Genomic DNA, 26,081 nt, shown 5'->3' with positions numbered 1-26,081 from the left:
GGGTCTGCAAAGGCCAGAGGCTCCTACTGATCGTCTCATATCAGAAACCTGTTATTTGTTTATTTGATCCTCCCTCGAGACACAATGGGAGATCATCCAACTGTGTCACAATCCCTCAGAGAAAGTCAGATGGGAGTGATAAGACGGCTCAGGAGATACAGGTTTAATGTTTGAAGTGCACAAACAGCTAATGTTGCGCTGCTTTTACAGTCTTTACCACTGAAAATGAGAGTCTGTTCTGTTCTGCTACAGCAGAAGGTCACACAGTCCGCTGCTGTATTTGAACAAGAGTGAAGACCTGCTTTTTTATTAGAGATTGCCTTTGTTTTATCTTTATAATAACTTGCTCAGGATGAAAGCTGAACATCGCCCAGTTACCTGGGCGCCTGGTCTGTTATTTGATTCCTGACTAGGGTGCGAACATCTGTCATCCACAGTGCATTCTAACAATGTCTGAGACAGCGTTACATTTCAGGAAATGTGGTCTGCTGGATTAATTGAAAACAGAGAGGAGGTTGCTGCTCATCTTGTGCAAACAGAAGTGTAGTTGCTACAAAAATGTGTGATGCCTTCTGAAGAGGAAGATGCTTATATTTATCTTTCAAGAGCGGGCAAAAGCAACTTTACGTATTAAAGTGTGTTTACAGATCTTGGGGAGGACTACTGCATATGTGAAAAAAGCAGTAGTAGTAGTGGCTCAGCTGCATTGTGGGTAATGTAGGCTCCAGGTTTTGTAAGGTTGCCCCTGTAAAACTGTTTTACCCATTATCAATTATTGAATATAGAATGATCTAAGATGTAAAACTGGCGAAATTAGCCTAAGTGAAACACTGCAACGTGAATGTAAGAGTTGTGCTCGGGTGAGTGTTCACCTCAGAGAAGGTGCCAGGAGTCTTCCAGATCATCCAGATCATCCCCAGAGGGATGCAGACCATCGAGGACATGGCCATGAACCAGCCGATACCGTAGCCCCAGTCGGGGTAGGTGTACACGTTGTTGTACTTCAGCGGTTTGTATTTAATCAGGAAGAACAGGAATATTCCCTGCAGGAGACAAAAAAAAATGTTGTAAATGTTGTTATTTACATTAAAGTCTAGTACACTCAGGTGGACAATTACCTTGCAAGATTAATTAAAAAGACAAATTTAACAGCTGAATTTGATAATTCTAAATACTGCTCTTGATTTGAAATGCAGACTCCATCTGATAGCTTTGAAAACATCATCTGAATGCATCTGCCCTCCATCTCACTCATCTACATGATTTGTCGTCTGACTTTGTGTGTGCAGCGAGACTCACAGCACAGATGCCCGGGGTCAGGATCATCCAGCACCACTTGATGAAGAAGACAGGTTTGTAGCCAATCATGTCCTCGATGTTTAGGTAGAATCTGTCGCTACCTGGAACGCAAACAAGCGTCACTCAGAGGTTTTTGGCATGTGAAGTTGAAAAATAATGATGTGACTGATGTATTTTGACAATGTGTGTCTGAGCAGACCTGCTGACTGGATGTGCATAAAATGTTGTCTGGAACTTTCTGTGATGCAATCATTCTGCTTTGCCGCATGTAAAGAATTCTTGATTTGTTGTATAATTGGCTGTTTTAAATTTAAATTAGGCAGCAAATTAGACAACAGCAACAAATTGTTTCTCTTTAGTTAGGAAAGGGAATGAAAAGTCAGTTGCAGGACAGCACAGAAAAAAACAGCACCATGTTTGATTGACATCATTTCACACTGCTTTAATATAGCAATAATGTTTTTCATATCTCAGTAAGATGACTTTTGTGCCTTGTGTAACAGTACTGTAAGTGAATGTTACATGTGTTTGAGGCCGTTCTCCAGCAGAGGGCAGAGAAGAAATATGATTGCAGTGAGGAGGGTAAAAGCACAAGACGGTAGCCTGCATTCCTGTAAATGTGTGGCAGCTGTTCAGACTCCTATGTGAGGTAACAAGTTTAAAGAACGAAAAACACAGAGAGCTCTTGAGCTGGTTATCTTACCGTACACCCAGCCGATACATATGGACTCAAATATGGCCACGAACAGCAAACACATCCCGCTGGCGGCGTACGAGTCGAACAGCTGGAAGACGTACATCCCCCCCTGATAGGACGAGACAGGTGTCAGTTTTCTGTCACCGCCTCTATGTGAGCATCAGACTTGGTTAGATCGTATCAAATATGCAATGATTCAGGTGTGTTTGATTTGACTGTCAGAGACTGATTTCATAGCAAACTGATGTAGACAGCAACTCTGCACTGATGTTTCTAAATCTGAAGAGAAAATTAGCTTTTGTCTGAGAATTACCACAGCTTGTTGTCGCAAGAGGCTCCCAGTACTAAGTTTTGCTGTCATAAAACAAACATATATTCAGTATACTTTTTTTTTGTTGTTGTGCATGTTAACGCTATAGTGGGATATTTAAACTGTGCCTAAGTGGTCCATTTTAAAGTGAGGTGTGGTAGAAACAAAATGTTTTGTCTGTTCACTTTAGGCCACTAAATAATATGTAAACGTTTCAAATACCTATCATTAATAAATGGTAAGTTAAGTTAATTAAACTTTAGTTAATAGTTTTGACTGTAAACAAAGAAATGCTTACTTAACAATTCATTGAGCAGTTGTAAAGGTTTACAATCATCAGCTGCAGCTTCACTGATGGAAATCCAAATAATGTTTATACATGAACTACGTAGTCTTTATTGAGTATTTACCAAGTATTATAAACAGTTATGTAAAAAATAGTTTATAAAACATTATGATATGATAGTTATAAAGTGATGTAAATCCTGGACATTAAAGGAGTAGTTAGCAGCTGGTTAGCTTAGCTTAGAAAAAGGAGTGGGATTATGGGTAATCAACTAGCCTGGCTGTGGCTGAAGTTAAAGAAAAAACATGTATCTACCTCTTAAGTTGAAAATGAACATGCTCTTTCTGACTGCAGTTTAACTTCACAAAGACTTGTCATTAGTTGTGGCCTGTTTCTGCTGCTAAGCTAACCAGCTGCTAGCTGTAGCTTTTTTGTGTGTTATTTGTACTTTGCATGATATTGAAACACTTTTACATACATATACTGAAATATTGCAGTGTCATCTGCATCGATAAGTTTTCATATCTAGGGCAAATACGAGAACATATACACTAATACCAACATCTGTGATAGGCCAATATGGGTCAACCTCTAGTTTCTTGTTACTTGCAGATTCACATTAAAACATATTCGACAAATAGTGGTGCATTATGATGATTATTATTGATTAAGTTACCCAGCCGTAAACCAAATAGTTAAAATTAAACTCCACCTTTACCAGCTGCAAAATACTTACACATGATTGCATCAATAGCAGTGATCCTACTTTACAGTGTCTATTATTCTGAAATAAGCCATTCCGAATAAGGAGTACATGTTAATGCGAACACTTCTATTTAAGTTCAATTTTGAAAGCAGAATTTTTCTCTTGGAACAGATCATTTCTTCACTGTGTTTTTAATCTGAGTGCTTCTTTTCCAAAATTGCAAACTACCCCTTTCCATTGTGCTCACATATAATCCATCCTAACTCCAACTTCAAGATAACTTACCTGCTCCCACTAAAAGGCTCATCATAAATAAAATTTCACATGGATCTCAGAGTGGGGTTACATCACAGCTCTAAACGACCCATAAACAGCTAAGAATATCATCCGAATGTCTCAGTGCCATTTATGCCGCTACTTCAGCAACATATTCAACTACGCTCCCAGAGGACCTTTTGAACTGTGATTCACTCCTACTCTGAGCTGCCTGCGACACATTATTCATGATGTCTTTTTGGCAGCAGAGAAGACCACAATGTCTAGATTGTAGGTGACGCTGAAAGACGAGCAAAAGCAAAGGGAGAAATTGGCAATTTTTGTGTTATGATGACGGGGAATGATGAACAGAGGTCACATCACTGGACAATGCAGCTGTCCATCTAAAGTGAGAAAGTGGTGTACTTTAATATTGCATTACAGTTCCTTTCCCCCGTTTCATGGCCATTATGGGCCACTAGAGAACAGTGCAGCACACTTTACAGTGGGGGTGGATGCATATGGACACATGAAAAGCTTTTAGTGGATGAAAGACTTCCTGATAGTGTGAGGAAACAGATTCCCTTCCATTATTACTACAAGGATGAAAGTCCCTAAAAGCACAGCAGAGCTGGTGACATGTACAAAGCTCCAGATGGAGAACTCGAACACAGACCTTCAGGATTGAAAAGAGAGTCCAGTTGAACAGATTGCTGGGTCATTTTGTAAACTGCAGAAGGTGCTGAGCACACTGTAACTCTGGAGACACTTTAGATCAAATGATTCACTTATTTTAACCCACATTTTCTCTAGCATATGGAATAGGGTAGTTTTCTACACTATTTAATATGCTATTTTGTGATGTTTGCTGCTAACGTTACCAGGTGCTGTCGACGCTTAAGAAGCGCAACTTGAGCAGCCACTGATACTCGTGCTGTTGACCGCCTCAGCTCAGAAATATCCTCCTCTTGTTCGTGCCATCACAGTTCGTTGTTCAGCTCGAAGCTTTCGCTGATGATATATGGTACATACGTTATATAGTGCATATGTTCATGAACATGACTACACAACATACAGTACTCTTAACCCTAACTTTTGAACTTGATTTTATGTTGAATATTTTAATTGAAAAAAACACTCAATTATTAACTCTAATAAGAACCCTACTATTTTGATAACATAACTTTTATTTCCATTTTTGAAAAAAACACATGTTGGATTCCTCTGGGTACCACTAAAGGGAGCTCGTGTACCACCAGTGGTACTTGTACCACAGTTTGAGAATACTAGCTCTAGGATATACCTGGCTGGGTCTCATCTCAGACTTGTGAAACGGTGGCGGTGATGGTGGTTAGGTTGATGATACTGATGGTGATGTTGATGTTGATGATGATGATGATGATGACATGTCTACAAATAAAAACATAAAGATGATGTGAAGATAAAACTGTCCAACTCCAACTCTGAAGCTCTTATGCCTAACAGACAACCAGCAACCCCCAGAAGTAAGGTTGAACAAACTCTATCAATCCCTCCAGGAAGGTGCAACATTGTGATTGCAAACTTTAACACAAATTCAACCAATCCCTGTGACTTAGTGAAACCTTGCAACTCTGTTCGATCAACACAACATTTCCATAAATTTGACAAATGATTGTAGTTGTTGATTCAAAGCGATCCCTCTTTCTGGTTGTGAAGATGCAGCCATGACATGCAGACGTATCTACAGCTGAGTCTTACCTCTGTACACATGATGAGTCCTATGAAAAACGAGACAATAGACATGCCCAGAATCAGCAGCTCTCTGCGGTAGCCTCTCCTGAAGGTCTCTGGGTACATGTCCACCACGGCTGTCACCAAACTCTCCACACACACAAACTGGAGCATATAAAAAAAGTTGTTAGGTCTATGAAATATGATGATCACTCTCTCATTGGACTCATATAACAGCCTACATGATGAAAAGTTGCATTTAGGGTTCACAATTCATTTTGTGCTGCTTGACCAACATTTTCACACATACCTAGATCAATTAAGGGTTTATAAAGTGAACGATCTGCAAAACCTCAGTAACCTCACCTGACTGTCCAGGCCGAGGAAGATGAGCATCATAAAGAAGAGGCAGGCCCACAGTGGAGACAGAGGCATCATGGTTACAGCCTTGGGGTACGCAATAAATGCAAGACCAGGACCTGCATCATGAAAATACACACACACAAGTCATTGTCATTAGGTAAGGAGAGAATCTTGCTCTCACTTTTCTTGCTAAGCTTTTCTTCAGTTTTTTTATGTTTTGTGTCGTCAGCTGATTGCAGGACTACTAGCCACGTATTTGACAGTACCTATAGACCCTGTTTCAGGAGACCACATGTATATCGGCCTTAGTCAACTGGTATAATTTGGACTGATCTGAACCACAGTCCACTCTCCTGTTGTGACTTTGAGCTCTGCCTTGTCATTATTACTGTTACTTAATGATTCTGCGTATCATTTACATCCCTGACCTCTTTTCGTGTCATTCTTCCAAAGTTTTCTTCTTTTTCTTTCATATTAAAAGACTTTTCATTAACTTTTTCATGCCGGCATAATCATTGGGCCTGGTGTTTTTCTGACTGTTTTGTGATATTATTTAAATGAACATAGTATAACCAGGAGCATTTCCTCAATCAAAAAACTGGGCAAGGTGCAGAGAAGCAAAGTGGCACAATGTCTGATCTGAAGGGACACGAATGAATGAGATTAGATTAGACACTGTTGCAAAATGAGACTGACTGGATCAAAATAAAAGTCAATGCTTTTCTTTTACACCAAGAATTAGTGACAGACCCTCAGAAACACATTGTTTAAAACATTAGCCTCTGTCTTCACCAGGCTCTGAGAAAAACATCTCAAATCTCTTGGTCTGTCACATTCACTAAATCATTCATGCGGACTTGAATAAATCATAATGCGGTGGTCTAAGAGCTGAGGTGAAGAGTGTGGAGTTACATAACCAGTTATGTTTATCCATTTTAGCAAAATATGGTGGATGGGCAGACCAAGATTGAGGCTCCCCTCTAGTCTACAGTATCTGATTTAGATACAGTATGTTCTGTAGTGTGGGCCCAAGATTTCAGTTAAAAGGTATGTTGTTGTTGTTGCTGATGTTCTCTCACCAGATTCTGCCACAGCCTCAATGGGAACATTCTGTTCATAGGCCATGAAACCCAGCACGGAGAAGATAGCAAAACCTGCTACGAAGCTGGTGCCGCTGTTCAGACAACAGAGCATGATGCAGTCCCTGCACAGCAAGACACAGAGGATCAGATCACGCTTACTGTAACTGCCCTGACAAAGACTTTTTGCCTCAGTCACGTTGCACAGACATGTTGTGTGATGAACGGAAACTGAAATGATGAAGCACGTGCTAATCCTTCTATTCTTACGAACCAATTTACACATATTCTTTTATTCTTCATGTTGAAGTTCATACAGTGATACAGAATTTAACGATGGCTGTCATTATCACTGCATTTACATTCTCACCTGTAGCAGTTGTTGTCGTAGGCGTTGTAACTTCCCAGAGCAGTGAGACAGCCCAAGCAGATGGCGTAAGAGAAGAAGATCTGGGTTCCTGCATCCACCCATACCTGAAATGTACAATACACATAGATATGGGTGCAAAATATAAGTTAAAACAACCCACAGCAGCCAGAACAAGTCTCTGACTGTACAAGAGGGATGAATATAGTACTTCAGAATGATTTTGGCTCATCTGATGTTGTTAATAGACTCAGACAGTCTCTGTCTGGCAAATCAATCCAGAAATCTGAGGTGAAGTTATTTTATACTAACTACACAATTCAGTGACCCCCAGTCTCTTCACTATTTCATTATTCAAACAATTGACAGAGACAGAAAACATGGGTGATAGAGAGGGAGGTGCGATCAATTAGGGATTATTTTATGCGACAAAGGTGCCTGGCCACAATCAAACTAGGAGCGCATCTTAACCACTACTATATTTTTGATTTTGTCTACGTCTGTACACAGAAAACATGGCCCATAGAGCATCACACTAGTGACTTCTGCTGACTGAGCCGGCTAACTTCCAGTTTAGCTAACTTAAATAGAAATAAAATTATAATTTTATTATAAATTTATTATATTATAATTTTGCAGCTCTTCTAGACTTTTCAAATCCTACTGGACCAAATCAATCAAAAAAATTATCCAGCGTTTCACAGACGCCTCATTTACAAAGTTAGCTTTTGTGACAAAGTCTTTTTGGGCCCCAGTGCATCATGTGATGTTGTAATTACACAGTTTGGCCACTACAAAAATTAGCTTCAAAACCTGTTACTCTTCCTGGGGGATTTTTCCCAAAGTGAGAGTCGAGACCTCCTGGTGGGCAGGTGCAGGTACTGCAGGTGCACCTTGAGATGTCATTTGCAATTAATATGTTTTCTATTTTCGGTATCATATTCATGTGCTTAAAATGTGTGTGATTAAATATTTACACTCAAATAAGTAATCAAAACTGATAAAACAAGGGACTTCAATTATTTGTTATTCTTAATTTTTCTGACCTGGTTAAATCTGGTCTTGTGTAGACGGGAAACAGACCGCAACACAACAGTGGAGCATATCTTGTTTGGCGGTAGTGATATGGAACTATAACTTGCAAGTGTCGATTGCAATACCTGATTACATATTGTTTTGTGTGGATTATTGATTCGCCCTGCCTTGCCTCAGGCTCACGTTCACAAAGAATTGTTGTTTCTTTAATAAAACATTTTTAGGGAAATACCTCATCATAGTCTCGTGTGTTGATAAGAGTTAGGATTAAAAGTTTGGCTGTGCCCCAACAGATTGTTTCAATTTCAAATCAGGCCGTGTCACTCTGACTGTTCTGAAGTATCCAATAATTTGTCACGCTCTTGATCCAGCTTACAGTTTAATTTCCACTTCATCAATGCTTCTCAGCCTATTGTTACTGACAGTATAAATTCTTTGTGAGATTTTTTCAAAGTAATTAAATCACAGAATTACAATGACTTGAATAGGCTTTCCCTATTACGAGAGATTACCACGACATGTCAAGAGGTGACTCCTTATCTTCTCTAATGAAACCCCACTTCTCTTTTGTTACCCCTCATCTACCTGATTTTCATCATCTGAGTGACTTCATAATGAAATTATGGCTCAGCTCAACCATTTTCTTCCCCTCTGAGAGGCACACAGTGGAGCAGCATGAATCATGGATTAACATCCTAAAAGTAGATACGAAGTCTTCCACTGCCTAAATATTCATATTTCGCTTCACTAACTCGCTTCCTGTCGACTGTTTGGTGGAGATAACAGAGGGCAGCTACAGTATAACACAAGGTTTACTCAAACGTTGCAAACTTTCCAGTGCTAAACACTTACTGGTAGTAGAAAGTAGTGAATGGGAGTGAATAGAATTTAGTTATCAGGTCAAAAATTTTAACATTTGAAAATGTACTCATTTGTTGGTTTTAGTGAGATGACTCCAGCTATTATATATAATATATATGTATATACTGCCAAACAATTTGGGACAGACACTTATGTTCTCCTCAGTATAAATTGCAATAACTCTGGTGATCCAGACTGTTTCATTTAGAAAAACTATTGGATAAGAATTTCATCCAGTAGTTTGGTTTATGACCCATCAGTCTCAACTGTACTGTAGTTTAATGGACAAAGAGATGGCGAAGCCCAAACCCCTAAAAAAGACACAAAGAACGAAAAAAAGTAACATAAACCTTTCGTAAACCTTTCATATAACACTGTAGCATTCAAACTTTGTGATTCTGCCATTGTTAGCTGAAAAGCCTACAGGAAGTGTACCAGACTTTAAAGCCATATTGACTTAGTGGCCAAACTGGGAAATTAAATGTCAAGTGACACACAGGGGCTCAGAAATACTGTTACCTATTAGCTTACACTGCAAAAATCATTCATCTATTCATTCCAATAACATTTGGAAACTCCAGAAAAGCGGTACAATAAAGTAATTTTATCCCTGTTCAAGTTATCAAAGGGCAAGACTTAGTTAGCCAGCTCGGCCGGTGGACGTCTCTGGTGCACATGATCTGCACATGGTCCCACAGTTTGGAAGCTATGTGGAAGCTCAAGTTTACATTAAAACTTTTAGTTGGCTTCATGCTCCAGATGTGTCTTTTAAAGTTGTATAAATGATAAATGATAAATCACACTCACTCACTCACCATCACTGATGGCCATTAGAGCAACTGCAGACAGCGACCTGTTGCACAGGAGTGATCAGCCAGTGGCCAGACAGCAGGGATCTGGCATTAGTTGCTTTGTAGCTGATAAAGTAATTTGCAAATGGCAACCTATCCAATTTATCAGCTCCAGGACTGCAGGGAGTCTGGATGGATTAGCGACGCCATTGTGGTGTGTTAGGTCCTGTCTTGGATTGCATTGGATTTTCTGAGGTAACTTAGCATGCTTCCCTGGAGCTGGCATGGGTTTATGACATTTTACAAAAAAAGTTCTGTCATCTGTTATCTAAGGCCTTAAAAACATCCTGAAAACATTTTCTAAGTGTTGCTTACAGAATGTTTTTCCTTTGTTATCATATAACATTGTGGGAATGTTTTGAAGAAGAACATTCTATATATGTAACTCAACAACATCACAAAAAACGTTCTCAGAATGTTGCAGAAAAAGTGTTCTACCTTTGTTAACATATCACATTACAGGAAATGTTATAAAAAACGTGATATAATCTGAGGCCCTAATAACATTCTGAAAACATTTTCCGCATGTTGCTTTGACAATGTCCTTCCTTTGTTATCATATAATATTGTGGGAAAGTTTTATAAAAAACGTTCTGTAATTGGAGGCCTTAAAAACATGCCAAAAACATTTTCTAAATGTTGCCTTAAGAATATTCTTCCTTTGCTATTTTGTAACATTATGGGAATGTTTTATAGAAGAAGATTCTATAATCTGTTACTTCAATCACCAAAACATCCTCAAAATGTTACACCTACAACATTCTTACTTTCTTAACATTTAACATTATAGGAACATTATTTGAAATGATAAACATCCTTAAAATGTTCTTTGAACATTAGATATAAACGTTTTTTTAAGACATAATAACAACTTGTCGGGAATGTTAGTTATTGCTGTAGGAACCTTTCCTGCTAGCTGGGATCTTAGCTAGCAGGCTGGCTGGCTAGCACACTGTATAGGCAGCAAGGTAGGTTTGTTTTCCAAGTTAGAGAGTTAGAAGTTTGAGTCCCTCAAAATTTCCTTGCACTTCTCTGGATAAAGTAAAATGCAAACCTGTCTCACCTTTTTTTTACCCAGCATATAATATTTTTAATAGGCATATTATATAGGCATAATGTGACAATGAGTCACAGTGTTCTGATTTATGGGCTTTGCGAAACTAGTTTGCGGGGCAGAAGTGGACCCCAGAGCCGGCAGGATAGCATGGAGTGCTAGCGAATTCAAACTTAATGCAGCATGGCTCTTTGAAAACTCTCTCACATCACCATTCAGCCACTAATCTCATTTCCCCACCGAGAAACAATTAACAAACGCACGGTCTTCGCTCCCTCCTGGGAGTAACCACGGTAACTTCTGTGACCTCACAAACACAGGACTGTTCCTGTGGAAGAACAGGCTTTTCTCTCCTAATGTTCATTAATGTTCCCTTTAGTTCACCCTCGGCTGATGGCCGCACAGCGCAGGGAAGCCTTAAAGGCCCAGGCTCAGAGAGAATCACTTGTTGATGTTGTGCCTAATTTGGCCGGCTTGTGTTTGGTTATGTTGAGACTGTGGCTCCAGGAAATGTTTCTACTGTGTGAAAGCTGGATGTCATTGGCTGTAAGATAGTGTTCTTGTAATGTAAATGTTCCACTCTTGGTTCTCCTCATGTCCCACGCTTTTAACAAACGGGATCCATAGGTGTTAGATATCAAACAGGTGAAGTGTAGCATTAAGAGAAGTTTGGCTGAAATTAATCAATTACTTTTCACCTGCTCACCTTGGAGCCAAATAATTAGTGTGATTTAATTGTTACTTATCGTCAGTTTCTACTTGGACTCCGTTTATCTGACAGATGTAGATACTGATTAACTTACAATAGGCTCAGACTTTCTGAGTCTCCCATGACGAAGACGATGATAAAAATAGAATAAATTGAAACAGTTGATTGAGTGACCGTTTGACAGAATGTAAAACCAGTACAATTAGCTCTGCCTCTGATATGATTATTGTGTTGTTTTGTCATAGAAAACAACAAAAGGATGAGCACAAAAGTTGGATTAAAGATGGAGGGGTATCCTGGGATGGATGGAAGTTGTCAATCACAGTTGTTCTACAGAGATAGTTGGATGGATGACTACAGAAGAAGAGTGAAAAGGCCTTGAGCATGAAAAGAAAATGAATGACAGCAGGCACAGCATAGCAGGATACCGTGTAGGGCAGTCAGTCCCAAAACTTTAGGATTACACGACCCAGTGTGAAACTGGAAAATCCTTGGACGGCAACCCAAACTGTTATCACAACTCCGATCCCGTGATTGAAGTGATACGAGATACTTGTCTTGTCGATGTTTGTTCCCCAGTCGAATAATGTCGCCCTCCTGTCAGAACTGTGTTTCCTGTAATGCCCCCTACTGGCCTTAATTTGCAGCGTTGGGTGCTGGTTAATACACTTAGGTGGCACCTAACTGCGACCTTAAACACAATATGGGTTTTTTAAAATACAAAATGTAACTTTAATCTTAAACAATAAGATTGAAAATGTTTTTGTTTTTTTTTGGAAATAACCTCTCACTGCCCACCTGCAGTACCATTGCAGCCCACTGGGGAGCCGCAGGACACACTTTGGGAACCACTGATGTTGAATATTGCACTTCGATAACTCTACAATTTTCTTCATTTCACTGGAAATATAGTTTTGGTCAGTATGCACAATATTGATTCTACTGTACAGAATGTATTTATGCGATGAGTGATCATTTCACCTTTATCTTAACTGGCTCTAATGCAACTTTCTCCATTATGAACTGATATGTCATCATGAAAAGTTATATTGAGATGACCGGATGACGCACACTTTTTCTTTTATTTATCTGCAAATAAAAGATTCAAACTCCGACATTAACATAAGCCTGTCTACAATAAGATAAAGACAGATGAAGGTTTTATCAAAGCAGATTTAACCAATATTTTCATTTCAACAATGCATCACATGACTACCTCCAGAAAAGGGTTGCTTTTAGTGACAAATCCACAGAGAATTATCACTCTGTATTACACTGAACGCTAAAGAGCTTTATAATGTGGATTAACAGTCCACAACTTTACTTTTACTTGATAGACAGACAAAGTAAGCAACTAGTAGGAACAGCTAACGGGTCAGATATTGGTAGAAACTGAAAACAGAGCTAAAAGGAGGGCTCAAATCAGACAAAACATCATCAAAAACATCAGTTATTGCAATTTTTAAACTCGACATCAAATGCTGGAGGGACAACCTGCATTTGAACATATAAGCTTATAACAAATCTGTTGGGGGGACACCAAACGGTACCAGACAACAATCTCCTGGTCCTTGCTGTTTTGAAAATGAGCATAAGAACATATTGTGATGCTGGAAATAAGAAGGGAAGTGAAAGTTAGACAATACGTGCGACTGGTGAGACGATAGCTTTGGCACCAAGGAGGCCAGGGAAAAGACACAAATAGCAATGCATTTTCAGTTACACTGTGGTGCGCGGAAAGATAACAAGACAGGACAGGGAATGTGAGAGTGTGAGAAGTGTGGAGAGGAGGGGTAATGCACAGCGCAGGGTGGAGGGTGAGAATGGGGGAGACAGCCAGAAGGAGAAAGGTATAGGAAAGAGGAGAATAGGGGAGGCATGATGAAGTTCAGGGGTGTAAAAAGAGCGGCTGACAGCCACACACACACACACACTCAACGCCGCCTGGTGAACAGCACAGAGGCCTGATTGTCCCCGAGGAAGCTAATTTAACATCGGTGTCAGAAGTAATGTCTTCCTCTGCCAAACGGCAGCGCTTCTTTATCACCCTCCTTCACTCGCTCTGTGCCTCTGTTTGTGTCTTTGTTTGTGCTCCCTTTTATCATCTCGCTCGTTCGCCGTCTGTCCGTATCACCATTTCTCTTTCTCTTAACTTTGGAGTCACAGATGCAACAATCGTCTCACTGATTCGCAGCTGGACGGCCTCTTCCATAGTACTTTTTTGTATTGAAATGCACAGCCAGTTTTATCAAGAGTTAATTTGTTGAAGGTTTCATGAAGTCCTTATAGCTGCAGTTTTTGATCCAAGCTTGGATTATAGCAAGATATCATATGTTCTCACCTTTTCTCACCAAGAAGAACTCCTTCTGCCAACAAATTGTGTGAAACAGACTGGCATGTCTGTCAGTGCTGCTATAGACTGACTAAATGTCCACTAAAAAACTAATGTTAATACCATATGGGCCAAGTGTAAAAGGTGTTTGTACAGGATGTGAATCCAAACAAATGAAAGTAATCAATTCACAGCTTTTCATTTCAATAAATGCTGTGATATGTTGACATCACTGCTCCTAATATTACATTTATGCTCTTGAACTGCACATCCTGACTGGAAAAGATTTTGACAACTGGTAGCTACGAGCTAGCACTGGTGACATCGACTACCACCTCCTATTTTTTCCAGTTACCAACTTAGATCGTGTCAAAACCAGCGCTGTAGGGCCATTTGTTTAAGTACCAGAGTGCTCCTATGACGTAGCTTTAAGCTTTGCATGTCTCTCAAAGCATGGATTGACGTCATGAATCAATCAGCACACCTTAAATGTCACCGTGATCATTGCATCTTCATTGATTCATTCATTTTAAATTATGCAAACAGTGATCATTTTATTTCCTCACTTCCCTGCAGAAAAAAAAGTGTTGGAGGAGTGTTCTTGATTTTAGACAAAAGCAGGCTCTGATTTCTGCTTTGCAATCATTGCTTTTGCAGGACCAGAATGCATATTTAGAGGTATTAAGTGTGGAGAACCAGTGTCTGACAGGACGATACATTTTGTCAGCTACCAGCTCCTATTCTCACGTTTCACTAGCTTATACTATATTATAAGCATATACTACAGTTGGTGATTGCAGCTGTTGTTTACATCAATGCCCAATTTATTGTGGTTACTTTTAAAACAACGTGTTTCTTGATTTTAGACAAAAACCTAATTTTTCCCTTACAACTGTCACTTTTACCTGTCAAACAACAGCTGTCAGTAGCTTTTAACAGCTGTAGCTAACTAATAAAAAAAAGATGTTAGCTTCATGAGTCAGTTGATAACACTGATTCACTATTGTTTAACTGCAGCTTACTCTTTTTAAAACAAAAATCTTTCAAATGCTATCTTAAAGGACCAGTGTGTAGGATGTGGTGACATCCTTTGATGAAGGTGCAGATAACAACCAACTGAATACTCCTCATCTCACCCTCACCCACCCCATTATGGCTGCAAAAAAATGTGGAAGGCCTCTCTAAGTCCCTCTGTACATATAAAAGTCTCATTCTGAGGCAACAAAAACACAATGATTCTTATCTTCAGGTGATTATACAACAATGGAAACATAATTATGAGTAACATATTTCCATTTCTGCCAATAGACCCTGAATCCTACACATTGGACTTTTAGTGTATCCCTTGGCTCTTGATTAGCTTGGTCTGCTAGCACGCTATGTAATCTCTTTCTTACAGTTTCACTCTTGTGTTTTTGCTTTCGGTAAGGCTAAAACAAAGAAAGGTAGTTTAACTGCAGAGCTCTTACTACAGCCCCGTGAACATCACTTCAACATGGAGAGAAACCCAAATTATGACAGTTCTGTTAGGCCAAGTTAAATTTGCTAAAATTTAATTGGACGATAGGTGTTCAGGGAGAGGGTTGAATGAACGGTCAATTCTAAAAGTTGTATGCACGTATGACATTTTTACATTTGTTTTCATAATCAAGTGGGTAAACAAACTGTCTGTCTGTCTGTCTGTCTCACTCCAATGCTTCATCTATCTCTACTCACATTTTCATGACACCCCATCTACTGGCATTTTCTACCGCACTGTTGCCTAGCGACCCCAGCTGTCTGCCTTTTCCAGACGAGGTCAAGGAGTCTGCTCTGTGTGTGTGAGTGTGTGTCTGTCCATCTGTGTGAGTCATATATTAATGCGCCACCTCTATTAGCCTCAAATCCTGATCTTTCAACCCCTCTGGGTATTGAAAGCTCACTATACCTGACCCCTGACCATCCCATCACTGGCACTGAAGTGCAAGCTCTGCTATGAGGATCGTGACTCCATATTAGGCTGTGGTCCCCACCGCTACAGCGGGATGTATAAATGCAGCCAAATGTTTACAACTAATGAAAGAATTTATAGTTTAAGACATTTGCCACAATAAGCTTTTGGTAAACAGCTTCTTTTTGCATAAAAAAAGGCCAAACAAGCACTTGTTTTGTCTGTATGTTTTACGTGAAAGGGTTTGTGGTGCATAATGTGCAAAAATAAGGTGTAAAAAAAAAATCTCCCATCGCATTACAGTAATAAAAAAACACCACCTGTCCCCCTGGCAGCTACTCAGCTCCAGACAGGTGGGCAAGAAGCAGGGGTATAAATTCATCCCCACGAGTCTCGTGTCTTTAACCCCTCCTGCTTCGCTTTAGTATCTTCTTCCTCTTTCAGATAAACTGACAAAAACAGTCAGAGTGCAATGATTCGACTGATCAAATAAGCTTCATGCTGCCATTTGGAAATGCCTGTATCATAAGTAACAAAATAAACAAGGGAGTCAATACAGAGACAGTATTTTCTAGGTCATGTACAACGAGCTATGTGTTATGTTGAGCATTTAAAATATTCAGTATAAGGTTAGGGTGTCCTTGATGCGACATGTGGCACCAGCAGCGAAAAAAAGGTAGCCGCCACAATGTAGAGCTGTGTTTGTAGACGTGATGTACGCCCTCGGCAGCAAGGACAGTCAGAGCCTCTGCAACCTTGATACGTGCCACCTGCAGCCGATGTGTGATACAACTCTAAATCCTTATCCAGCAATGAGGTCAGAGCTTTACTGTCTGCATTCCCTTTCATTTTTGATAGCTCTTCCAAAGCATAGAGTGTAAAATAGGAGCCATAGCAGCTTAATTCTAGTGTATGGCTAGCCAGTGATGCAGTTGCCTATCTACAGTATGTAAGAATCAAATATGTTGAAAACAGTACATACAAAAATGAACGATACACTATTAATGACATATGCAAAGTGACCTGTGAAAGCAAAATATTTTAACTAAGTCGGGGATGAAGAAGCACTGAGATAACTATAGACGTATACTGCGGAGTTGGCACCAGAAGCAAAAGGACTTGCAGTTAGTAAAGCGGATGTACATCAGACAACATTGTGCACGTGGAGAGTACCTGCATGACACGTCTGGATGTTTGAGGTTTTACAGGTGTGGGAGATGAAGGAGTGACAACATGTGTGCCCTCTGCCCCCTATGACTGCCCCCCGCTAACTCTCAAAGCAGTAACCAGAGGGGCGGTCGGAGCATCGCCATCGAATAAATTCAAAATTCCCTGCAGGTGCCATGATTGTTAAAGTAGCAACACCTGTGACTTTTCTTACCTGTAGCTCTCTGTGTCACTCTTATTTTCCAGGTATTTTTGAGGGGGGATACAGCGAGTCCGAGCCTACCTGAGGGTCAGAGAGACGAGAAATATCCGGGTAGAGGTAGAACTTGATGCCATCGTATGCTCCCGGCAGTGTCACTCCTCTGATCAGCAGGACCAACAGCATGACATAAGGGAACGTAGCCGTGACGTACACAACCTGCAGGTTAGAACACACACTGATTTGAAGTATGAATTTCTGCACGGATAGCAGGAAAAACACTGAGTCACTGTCAGAACTTTGACATACTTACATAAGCTGATATAATACATATAAAAAAGTTGAGTGAAGCTGTCCAAAGCAAAAAAAAACAAAAAACAAATCTGCCAATTACAGTCGCAGTGTTGGACTCTAACCAACATGGCCACCTCCTCATCTGCCCCTCTTTTTAAAACAAAACAAAAAAAACAGGCGTCACGACTACGGGACAGACAGATAAACTGGACTGAAAAAATACCGAGGAGGAAATGGCTTGTTGTTTCAGTGCCATCCTTACTGCTCTATATTGACAAACCACTGATCAGATGTACAGGTGAGAGGACATGACAGGAATCTGAGTAACATGTGTCCAGAAAGGAGGAGAAAGAAGAGTGGGAGGATAAGTGAGGAGGATGAAGACTGAGGACAGAACCACAGCTGATAGTCTTGCTTTTGCGCGCACACACACACACACACACAACAGTAATATACAACATACATTTTTGACAAACACCTTGCAGGGCTGACATGGAGATCGGGGCCACCTCTGCAAACTGCATCAACCAGAAGGACTTCACAGATATCAGTAAGGCTTTATTTACAACAGTGTGGCTATTATACAAAATCATTAATTATACCGGATAGTTTCCTCTGTTCATCTCTGCTTAAACTTAAAAGATGGTGGTGATTAATCCTTTCAAATTTTCTACAGATGCTGTGATAATGTTGTGACCGTGAGTGACCATTAGTTTTTGGTCGTGCTAATCGTGAAATGAAGGCCCAGATGTCAACTATATTACATTTACCATCAGTCAAATGGAATATTGCATCGTAGCTTACAGTACCACATTCACAGAATTTGACTTGTATCAAGTTGGAACCTGCAGTGGGACTCATGTAATGTGAGGACGTACACAGTATATATACATCTAGTAGGGCACCATGCGCAGCACTTGAGTCAGCTCCACAATAGTGAACATCGCACATGCCTTCGGTACAGTAGATAGCGCTTGCTAACTATCAAACCAACACTCCATCTTTCATTGAACCATTCAGGTTCTGCAGAACTGTGCTCGACATCTCAAGACTCTTAGAAACCGCTTGAACAAAGACCCTGGCCTCTTGGAAGGCAGAGGCGGGCAACATACATCCCCAGGCTCGCTGGCATCCAGTCAAAGTCCAATTGAGGACAGAACAGGACAGAACAGAGCCGGGCCAGGAGCCTGAAAAGAAAAGAAGGCTCCTCTGGCCCCGTCTCTTAAACAGGAGAAGCCCAGAGGAGTGATGCTGGCAGTGTGGGAAAATGTGCTGTTCTTTGAAGCACGAACAGGAGTACACACACACACACACACACACACACAGCGTTCATTCACAACATTAAAATGGGTGTGCACATACTACAAATGCAGATAAAGTGGATCATTCACACATGCCGGCCGGAGCACACACTCATAAAGGCATTATCACACTCCAGTTACACCCTGGTCACATTACTGTACAACTGCTTCATGAATGTAAACTTGTTTTTAAAGGGAGGAAAAAGTACAGAGAAGTCGGTTGTTACGATATGGGGACAAGTGGGACTGGTTCATCATCCTTCACCTGCAAAACCTGAATCAAAAGCTAAAAAAATAAATCAAATCTGCACAAAAAGTTGGAGCAGCAAGGATCCATGAGACGTAATGAGACCGTCCACTCTAAGCTCTACTAATCCTAACGTGGCCTACAGGGAAAAGTGTGGGAAAAAGCGGTCTCCTGCCCCGCAGATCCCTCCTTCAATTTGTCAAATAAAACGACCGCACATCCTAAACCTTCTCTCGCTCTTTCTCTCCATCTCTCTGGAGATGAAAGGGACAATATCCAATCTCTCCATGAACTTTTGATGCTCCACATGCTCCCTCCAGCTCACCACGGGTAAACATCTAAGCCGCCACAAATTTACTGGTCAAACTTGCCCCTGCCTCGTCGTAAATCTAACAGGAGGGCTTAAATGTGAGAATGGCTGGCAAACAGGGCCAACAAAAGCAAACAGCTTAGCAGAGTCGGAACTGAATGGGCTGTAGGGTCTGTGGAGAAGAAAGCGCCTCTCTCTCTCTCTCTCTCTCTCTCTCTCTCTCTCTCTCTCTCTCTCACAACAAGTGAGCTGTGGTTAATTTCTCATAGCGGTGAGATAGAGAGAGGCAGCAGAGGCGGAGGCTGAGGATACACTCTGCATGCTCCTCATGAACGCTCTCCTTTCCTCTAGTGAATACAGGAATCAATCTTGGACCGGCTGCTAAAGCTCAGCCACGAAGAAGCCGTCTCCCCTCTTACTTCACGGCCAGACAAAAGACACTTCGGGGAGATATAGGCATTGCCTCCTAGTTGTTGTTTTTTTTTTTCCCTCCGACATGTAGAATGTGAGCCCATTAATTTTTGCATGCACGCACACACACACACACACACACACACACACACACACACACACACACACACACACACACACACACACACACACACCTCTCCTTCTTTTCTCCTCACCCTCTTTTCCCACTCTATCTCTATCCCTCTACTCTACTTCTGGCTCATTGAATCTGAGGGGGGGAGTTTCTTAAAGAGTGGCCGAGCACCAAAAGATGCAGAGTCCTTACTGTCCTCCTCAAGCCGCTGGAGGAGCCTCGAGGAGGAAGGAATGGTGAGGGTGATGGGAGGAAAGTTGGAGTTTTGTTGTACAGACACCCCCCTTTTGTCGACCATTTGCAGGGGGGAATGTGTGAGGCTTCCTGTGGGAGAGTTGTTTTGAGGACAAGAAGGGGAAAAGTGCTTTGCCTTGTGGATGTTTCAGCGTGTAAGACGGAAATGAAAAACGCTTCAGCGAATAAAACGCAGGGGCTGCAGCTGAGTTTCACATGTTCAGACAGTTTGCTCCATCGCGAGTTGGATGGTGTGGTAACAGCTTTATGCATAACACACACACACACACACACAACAGTGAACGCGCGTTAGTCCGTCTCACCTTGCCAGTGGACTTGGGTCCCTTCCAGATGCAGAAGTAGCAGATGAACCAGGCCAGGGCGAGACACATGGCCAGCTCCCAGCGCATTCCCCCCATGTGCTCGATACCATCTGATATCTTCAGCACTCTGCGTCTGATTGGGCACAGGCAGAGAACAGAGACGATTACCGACGATAAACATAGTTTAGTTCGGTACTCTTGTGCGACATATGTGGAAACCTTTGTGAGCAGTGTTGAACACGAGAAATAGAGCCTCTACAGTCTCCTCGAGATCAGTCTTCAGGCATTTAGCTGCTGCTCTTGCTCAAAGTGATTAAGTGCAATCTGTGCTAAATAAGTTAGAACTTAGAGGGAGGATGATGAAAAATAAATATTTGCTTGGTTGCTCGTTATAAATATTCATGTCATTTTTGCTGGCTAACCAAAGTCCCTCAGAAATACCAACTAATGCGGTCTCCAGCTCCACACAGCACTTCAAGTCCACAATTTTTAAAGACTGCCACGCTAGCTGGCATACCCCGTATAGTGAGAGTACATCTGGACAACTTCCATGCTAAACTTGTTCTCTCAGTATGAGTGTATCCTATCACAAACTGCCATCCGGACCAAAGCATACATCCAATTCTGTCAGCAACAGAGAGAGCATCATGACATCAACTTCCCTCTGATCCCCATCCTGCTGCTAACTAGCACACTAGCTAACCTTCCCAGAGTTTTCCCTGAGAGACTCACATTTTTAACTTATCTGTCCCTGTGATGACGCTCAAACACAGACTTGAACAGACTTGACTTCCTCCCAGGGTCACAATTCTCCTGTGTTTCTACTAATTTATGACAGAATCTATGAAGAAATACTTCAGAAATCATTTTGGACATCCTGGAAAGAAGAATTTAGTTTCTTATGGAAAGTTTTCAAGGAAATCTTTTCAGGTTTTGATGTCTGAAGAACTGGCAGGTATGTAGCCGGGCCACTTGGGGATGAGGATGGAAGTGCAACATAAGGCTGTGAATTTGTAAACAGTAGCTGTGGAAGCACTTCTGTGTAGAACAATGCACTCTTGAACGATGAGATGATGGCATGGCAACAATCCTCCCACTTGTGGCTCCACTGCCCCCTCAACTATCCTCTGATAACTGCAAGTGAGGAGAGAAGTGCTCCTCCAACCACGAGGCTTCCTACACTTCCCTTCGTTTTAAAGCTAAGAAGACACATGTCGATAATTCTTCAGGGGATTTTTTATTCCATCTCACCTCCTTGTTTGGTTAAAATCTGTGTTGACCAGCTGTGGCCCACAGATGTGAGCTAGCACCATTCCCACATTAGAGAAGCAACCCTTCTTTTCCTTTAGTTGATGAGTTTGTGGAGCTCGGTAGTGGGATGGCGGCCACATACACAGCTGCCATAAAAGAGAGGTTTTTCTGTGATGTTCTGGGACTAATAAAGAATATCTTGATCTTGATTTTGAAGACATGAAGTAGAGCATCATCAAGCCAAGAAAATCTAATCAAGGGACTGTTATGGTTGAGGCCTCTAACAGAGCTACAACTTAAAACGCCTACAGGTACAGCAGTGTAGGTGCACCATGTCGGCGCACTAACACCGATTATGACATCAGAGCTTGCCGGCGGCGGAGGTGAATCAACAGTGTGTTTCCTGTTTGTTGAAGCGTGGCCAGGCAAAAGCATTGATGGAGGATGAGAAGCAAGGGCTACATGTTGCTGCCAAATCTTTGCCACCGGGTTCACCCCCGGAGCTCCTGACCAGCAGCCATTGATCATGGTGACATGTTCTTGGTGGCCGGCCACACGCTAGGTCCAACACAGCCCCCCTGTGCCTCCTTCCCGGTCAGCCGAGAGGGCAAGATGTGAACGCTAATGTGTGTAAATACACGTAGGTGTGTTCTCAACAGTATGTAAATTGGTTTTAAAATGGGTGCTGCATATTCTTTTTGGTTATAACTCGTGTGCATGCTGTTCATGGCGCAGGTGTTCAGGTTTCTAGGCGGGGAAAAGTCATATTTAGCAGTATTTGTTCAAAGTAGAGTTAACCAAGCTGTAGTTAGATATCTTCTACAAGTCTACCGTTCCTTGACTCATGTGGGATTTTTGTAAGTCTAAAAATTAAGATATTATTGTATCTTCATGATAAAGAGACTCCTGGAATAAAGACTCTATTCCCTCCTAAAATATGTCATCTTTTATTCAATATTTTGTTTTTCTAGTTCATTAGAAAGACCTTGTCCAGACACAGCGGTTCTTTAGTGATATACTGTTAATAATGTTGCAGATGTGGAAAAACTCAATCACAAATCTAACAAAAGATGTGTTTATTTGTGCGTCTTGTATCAGATATATAAGCTCTGTGTTACTGAAGTGTAAAAATAGGACGATTGAATCACACAACGTTGTTGTGGAGCGCCGACATAAAGATCCACCGATGGCTGAGATGCAGCTTTCTAAACTAACTGCTCTGATGTCTGTTTTTGCTGTATGTACAGTACAAAAAAACATGACAGTGTTTCTTGGCGTGAGTCAAACAAACCCTCGTTGGTTGCTATTTTTTGCCAGCAGCATGGTGTTTTGGCTCTTTGGCCGTTTCCTTTGGGCAGGTCTCTCTCCGGGGTTATGCTGCCGGCTCAGATCTGATGTTTCACACAAACCGTGTCACTTGATTTTGATTTAGAGGCGAAAGCAAACACCGGAATTTAAATTGAACCATTTGGCCGGAATAATTTAGTTGAAACAAAATGAGATTAGACCCAGTAGTGTTTAGACAGCCACTGGCAGCGAGACAGGAAGTGTGGTCAGCATTACACACTGACGAGGTCTGATCTGCTGCCACACACATGGCTCTAGCTGGGAGACAGCTGGCCTACCAGGGCCTGTTGACACACAAATATGAAAAGAGCTGACTAATTATTGGGGGGAAAGGTTAGAGGGGGGTCAGTTAAACCAGCTGAAGCTGTCAGAAGCTCTGATTTCCAACATTACAATAGACAATGACACATGCCTGAACTGACAAACCATCTCCTCGTGGGATCAGAGCGTTAATACTTTATACGCACAGAGATGAAAGCCATCGCTGCACTCCGATGGGACTTCGTACACACAAACGGAGTGCGAAGTCTCAATTTAAGTCTAATGAACATGACAGAACATGACATTAAAAATGGGGAGAAGGACTAAAAAATGTACTCACTCCCAGAACTCGATCACTGGAGAGGTTGCGTTGGGGTTTGTGATGTTGGTGGCATTTTCTCCGTAGAAGTCGACGCAGTTCTCTGTGAAAACACGATGAACATGACATTATTTTTTGAGTGCTTGATGCAGTTTTAGGTGTAGCTATTTTTTTTCTTTTCTTTTCTCTGGAAACAAGAATGATGCACAGGATTATTCCACTGTTCTCCCTCCTCCCACCTGTATTCCAGTAGTGCCCACAGCCAGCCCACGGCAGCTCCGTGGTGAAGCAGTTGAAGAGGTAGAAGATGGCCCAGGCAAGGATCACTACATAGTACACGTTTAGATGAGCTTCAATCACCTGCGTCGCATAGCCGATACCTGAAAACGGCCATTGATAAAGAAAATCAATTGCTGTTACAAGAATCGAGTTGTTCCTCAACCTGGCCACTTCGCCTCACTTCTCATTTTCTACTCAATTATTAAAATCCTGAGTGTTTTCTCACCCTCAAACAGCGGGCACACTTTCCTCCAGCAGGTGATGCCTCCCTCGCTGGTGAACTGACCCAGGGCAGTCTCCAGGAAAAACACAGGGATGCCGCAGCAAATGAAGAAGATGACATACGGGACGAAGAACGCACCTTAACGGCCAAAAAGGAGAAACACATACAGAGCATGATTACCACTTGATGCATACTAGAGTAAGGCAGTATAAGAGTTCAACATGTATCCAGATGGAAGTCACTACGATGCTTGACTCATGATGCAAGATGACCTTTTCACACTGTGCTACTGTCTAATGAGGGGAAGCCCCCTTCACTTATTGATATGACTGTGCATAATGAATGAAATAATGAAGGACATCAAATGATGAAACCTCCTCCTTTTAGTGTGGCAGAAGATAAGAGGACTTGTCTCACGTCTTTGCTCGGGAAATCAAAGATAACACTTGCTTATCTATGTCTGTTATCCACCAGCTAACTAACACAGACCCCTCTCCCGCCACCATGCTCTCCACAAACATCCTCACCTCCTCCATTCTTGTAGCAGAGGTAAGGAAACCTCCAGACGTTGCCCAGCCCGATGATCTCTCCAGCCACAGACAGGACAAACTCGATCTTGTTGTTCCAGTGGCCCCTCTCATTGTACTCCCCGTTGTCTAGGCTGGAGCTGGACCCTTCCGGGTCTCTGCCTTCCTCTGGTTTACCGTTTATAACGGGCCCGCTCTTCTCAGCTGTCATGACGCTCCAGCAGCCCGCTGAGAAAAGAGAGACAAAAAGAAACGATTTTTTTTTTTTTTTTTTACAAAGGTGACCTCATAATCAAAAAACTTTAAATGGACTCAACTTGTATTTTCCTAGCACATCTGAATGTGAATGGGACTGTCCCGTGAATGCAAAACCACGCCCATCGAATATGTATGTGAGGGCTCGGATCGCGTGAGGCAGTCCAATTAATTTTCACTTATTGTGCAGCTGCAAATCTGAATAAAGAAGGAGCAGCATGGATGGAGATGCTTCCTAATGAACTGTTCATTCAGGTGAAGGACAACAACATCGTGCATTTCTGTTGTGCATGTAACTGAGCCACTAACTTCCCTTCTAACTGCTTGCGTGCCTTCACTGTAATACAGCATTTTGCATCCAAAAAGAACTTCAAGTGTGTTAAAACCGTCGTTACCTACTCACCTAAAGCAAGTTTGCAGCTTGTTAGGAAGTTAGAATCACTCACTCAAAGTCAAAACAGCGGAAACACAGTCAGCCGAGGAGCAAAGAACAAAACGAGCATGCAAATGAAAAGCACGGACATGTAAGTCAGACTCACCAGTCTCTTAATGAACAGTGGCAAACCTCCTTTTGGCTCCCGCGATGATGCGCACTAACAATCGCCTTTACAAAGGAAAAAAAAAACACAGGGATGGTTTAAGCCTGATCAGGGGGGTGGCATGAAAAAAAAGGAGAAAACAACCAGGAGAGCGGGGGCAAAAGGAGAGGAAAAAAAGGGGGGAGAACAATCTGGATCCGCGTTGAGTGAAGTGGTTTTGTGAAGTCTCTCGTCTATATAAAGGAAGATCCCAGACGGTGCGCGGTGACGGTGGCTCTTTGCACCAGGCGATGGAGAACCTGCGACTGCGCTCCCACTCTCCAAGCGGTCCACTCTCAAGCGCCTCGACTTGGATAAAAGCCATGTGGTAACCAATCTAGCTCTCACACCAGCGTTACCACGGCGCAGGGAGAGCAGGGTGACCCGGGTAAAACACGAGGGGGAAGTTAGGCAGGTGTAGGTTCAAGCTTTAGATCTAGAGCTAATCTATATATTTAAATAAATAAATAAATAAATGGCATACTTATTTCAGGCTTAACACAGGTGGCACTCTAGGTTTATATATCTCCAAATTAATGTGTGGAAAAGTTGCACATGCAATCCAATTTCAAGGA

General features: G+C 41.7%; 1 protein-coding gene across 3 annotated transcripts in view; it reads right to left on the bottom strand.

The window, feature by feature from the left end:
* Positions 1–25,842, bottom strand: part of slc6a11b (solute carrier family 6 member 11b) — a 28,792-nt gene extending 2,950 nt beyond the window's left edge. For 2 of the 3 annotated variants that reach the window (XR_005075403.1, XM_037100281.1), the window contains exons 1-14: positions 25,468–25,842; positions 24,674–24,901; positions 24,150–24,284; positions 23,884–24,024; positions 23,666–23,747; positions 20,467–20,599; positions 17,298–17,432; positions 7,079–7,182; positions 6,709–6,833; positions 5,633–5,745; positions 5,294–5,431; positions 2,003–2,105; positions 1,300–1,400; positions 873–1,043 (exon numbers count right to left, since the gene is read on the bottom strand). Coding sequence is in view for 2 of the 3 variants with exons in the window: in XM_037100281.1 (XP_036956176.1) it covers positions 873–1,043; positions 1,300–1,400; positions 2,003–2,105; positions 5,294–5,431; positions 5,633–5,745; positions 6,709–6,833; positions 7,079–7,182; positions 17,298–17,432; positions 20,467–20,599; positions 23,666–23,747; positions 23,884–24,024; positions 24,150–24,284; positions 24,674–24,884 (1,692 nt within the window). In the remaining variant the exon portion in view is untranslated. The other variant, XM_037100282.1, reaches the window with a different exon arrangement.
* Positions 25,843–26,081: the final 239 nt, after the last annotated feature.

This window comes from Acanthopagrus latus, chromosome 6, assembly GCF_904848185.1.
Source record: "Acanthopagrus latus isolate v.2019 chromosome 6, fAcaLat1.1, whole genome shotgun sequence".
NCBI lineage: Eukaryota > Metazoa > Chordata > Actinopteri > Spariformes > Sparidae > Acanthopagrus > Acanthopagrus latus.
This window is presented reverse-complemented; position numbering and strand designations above follow the sequence as displayed.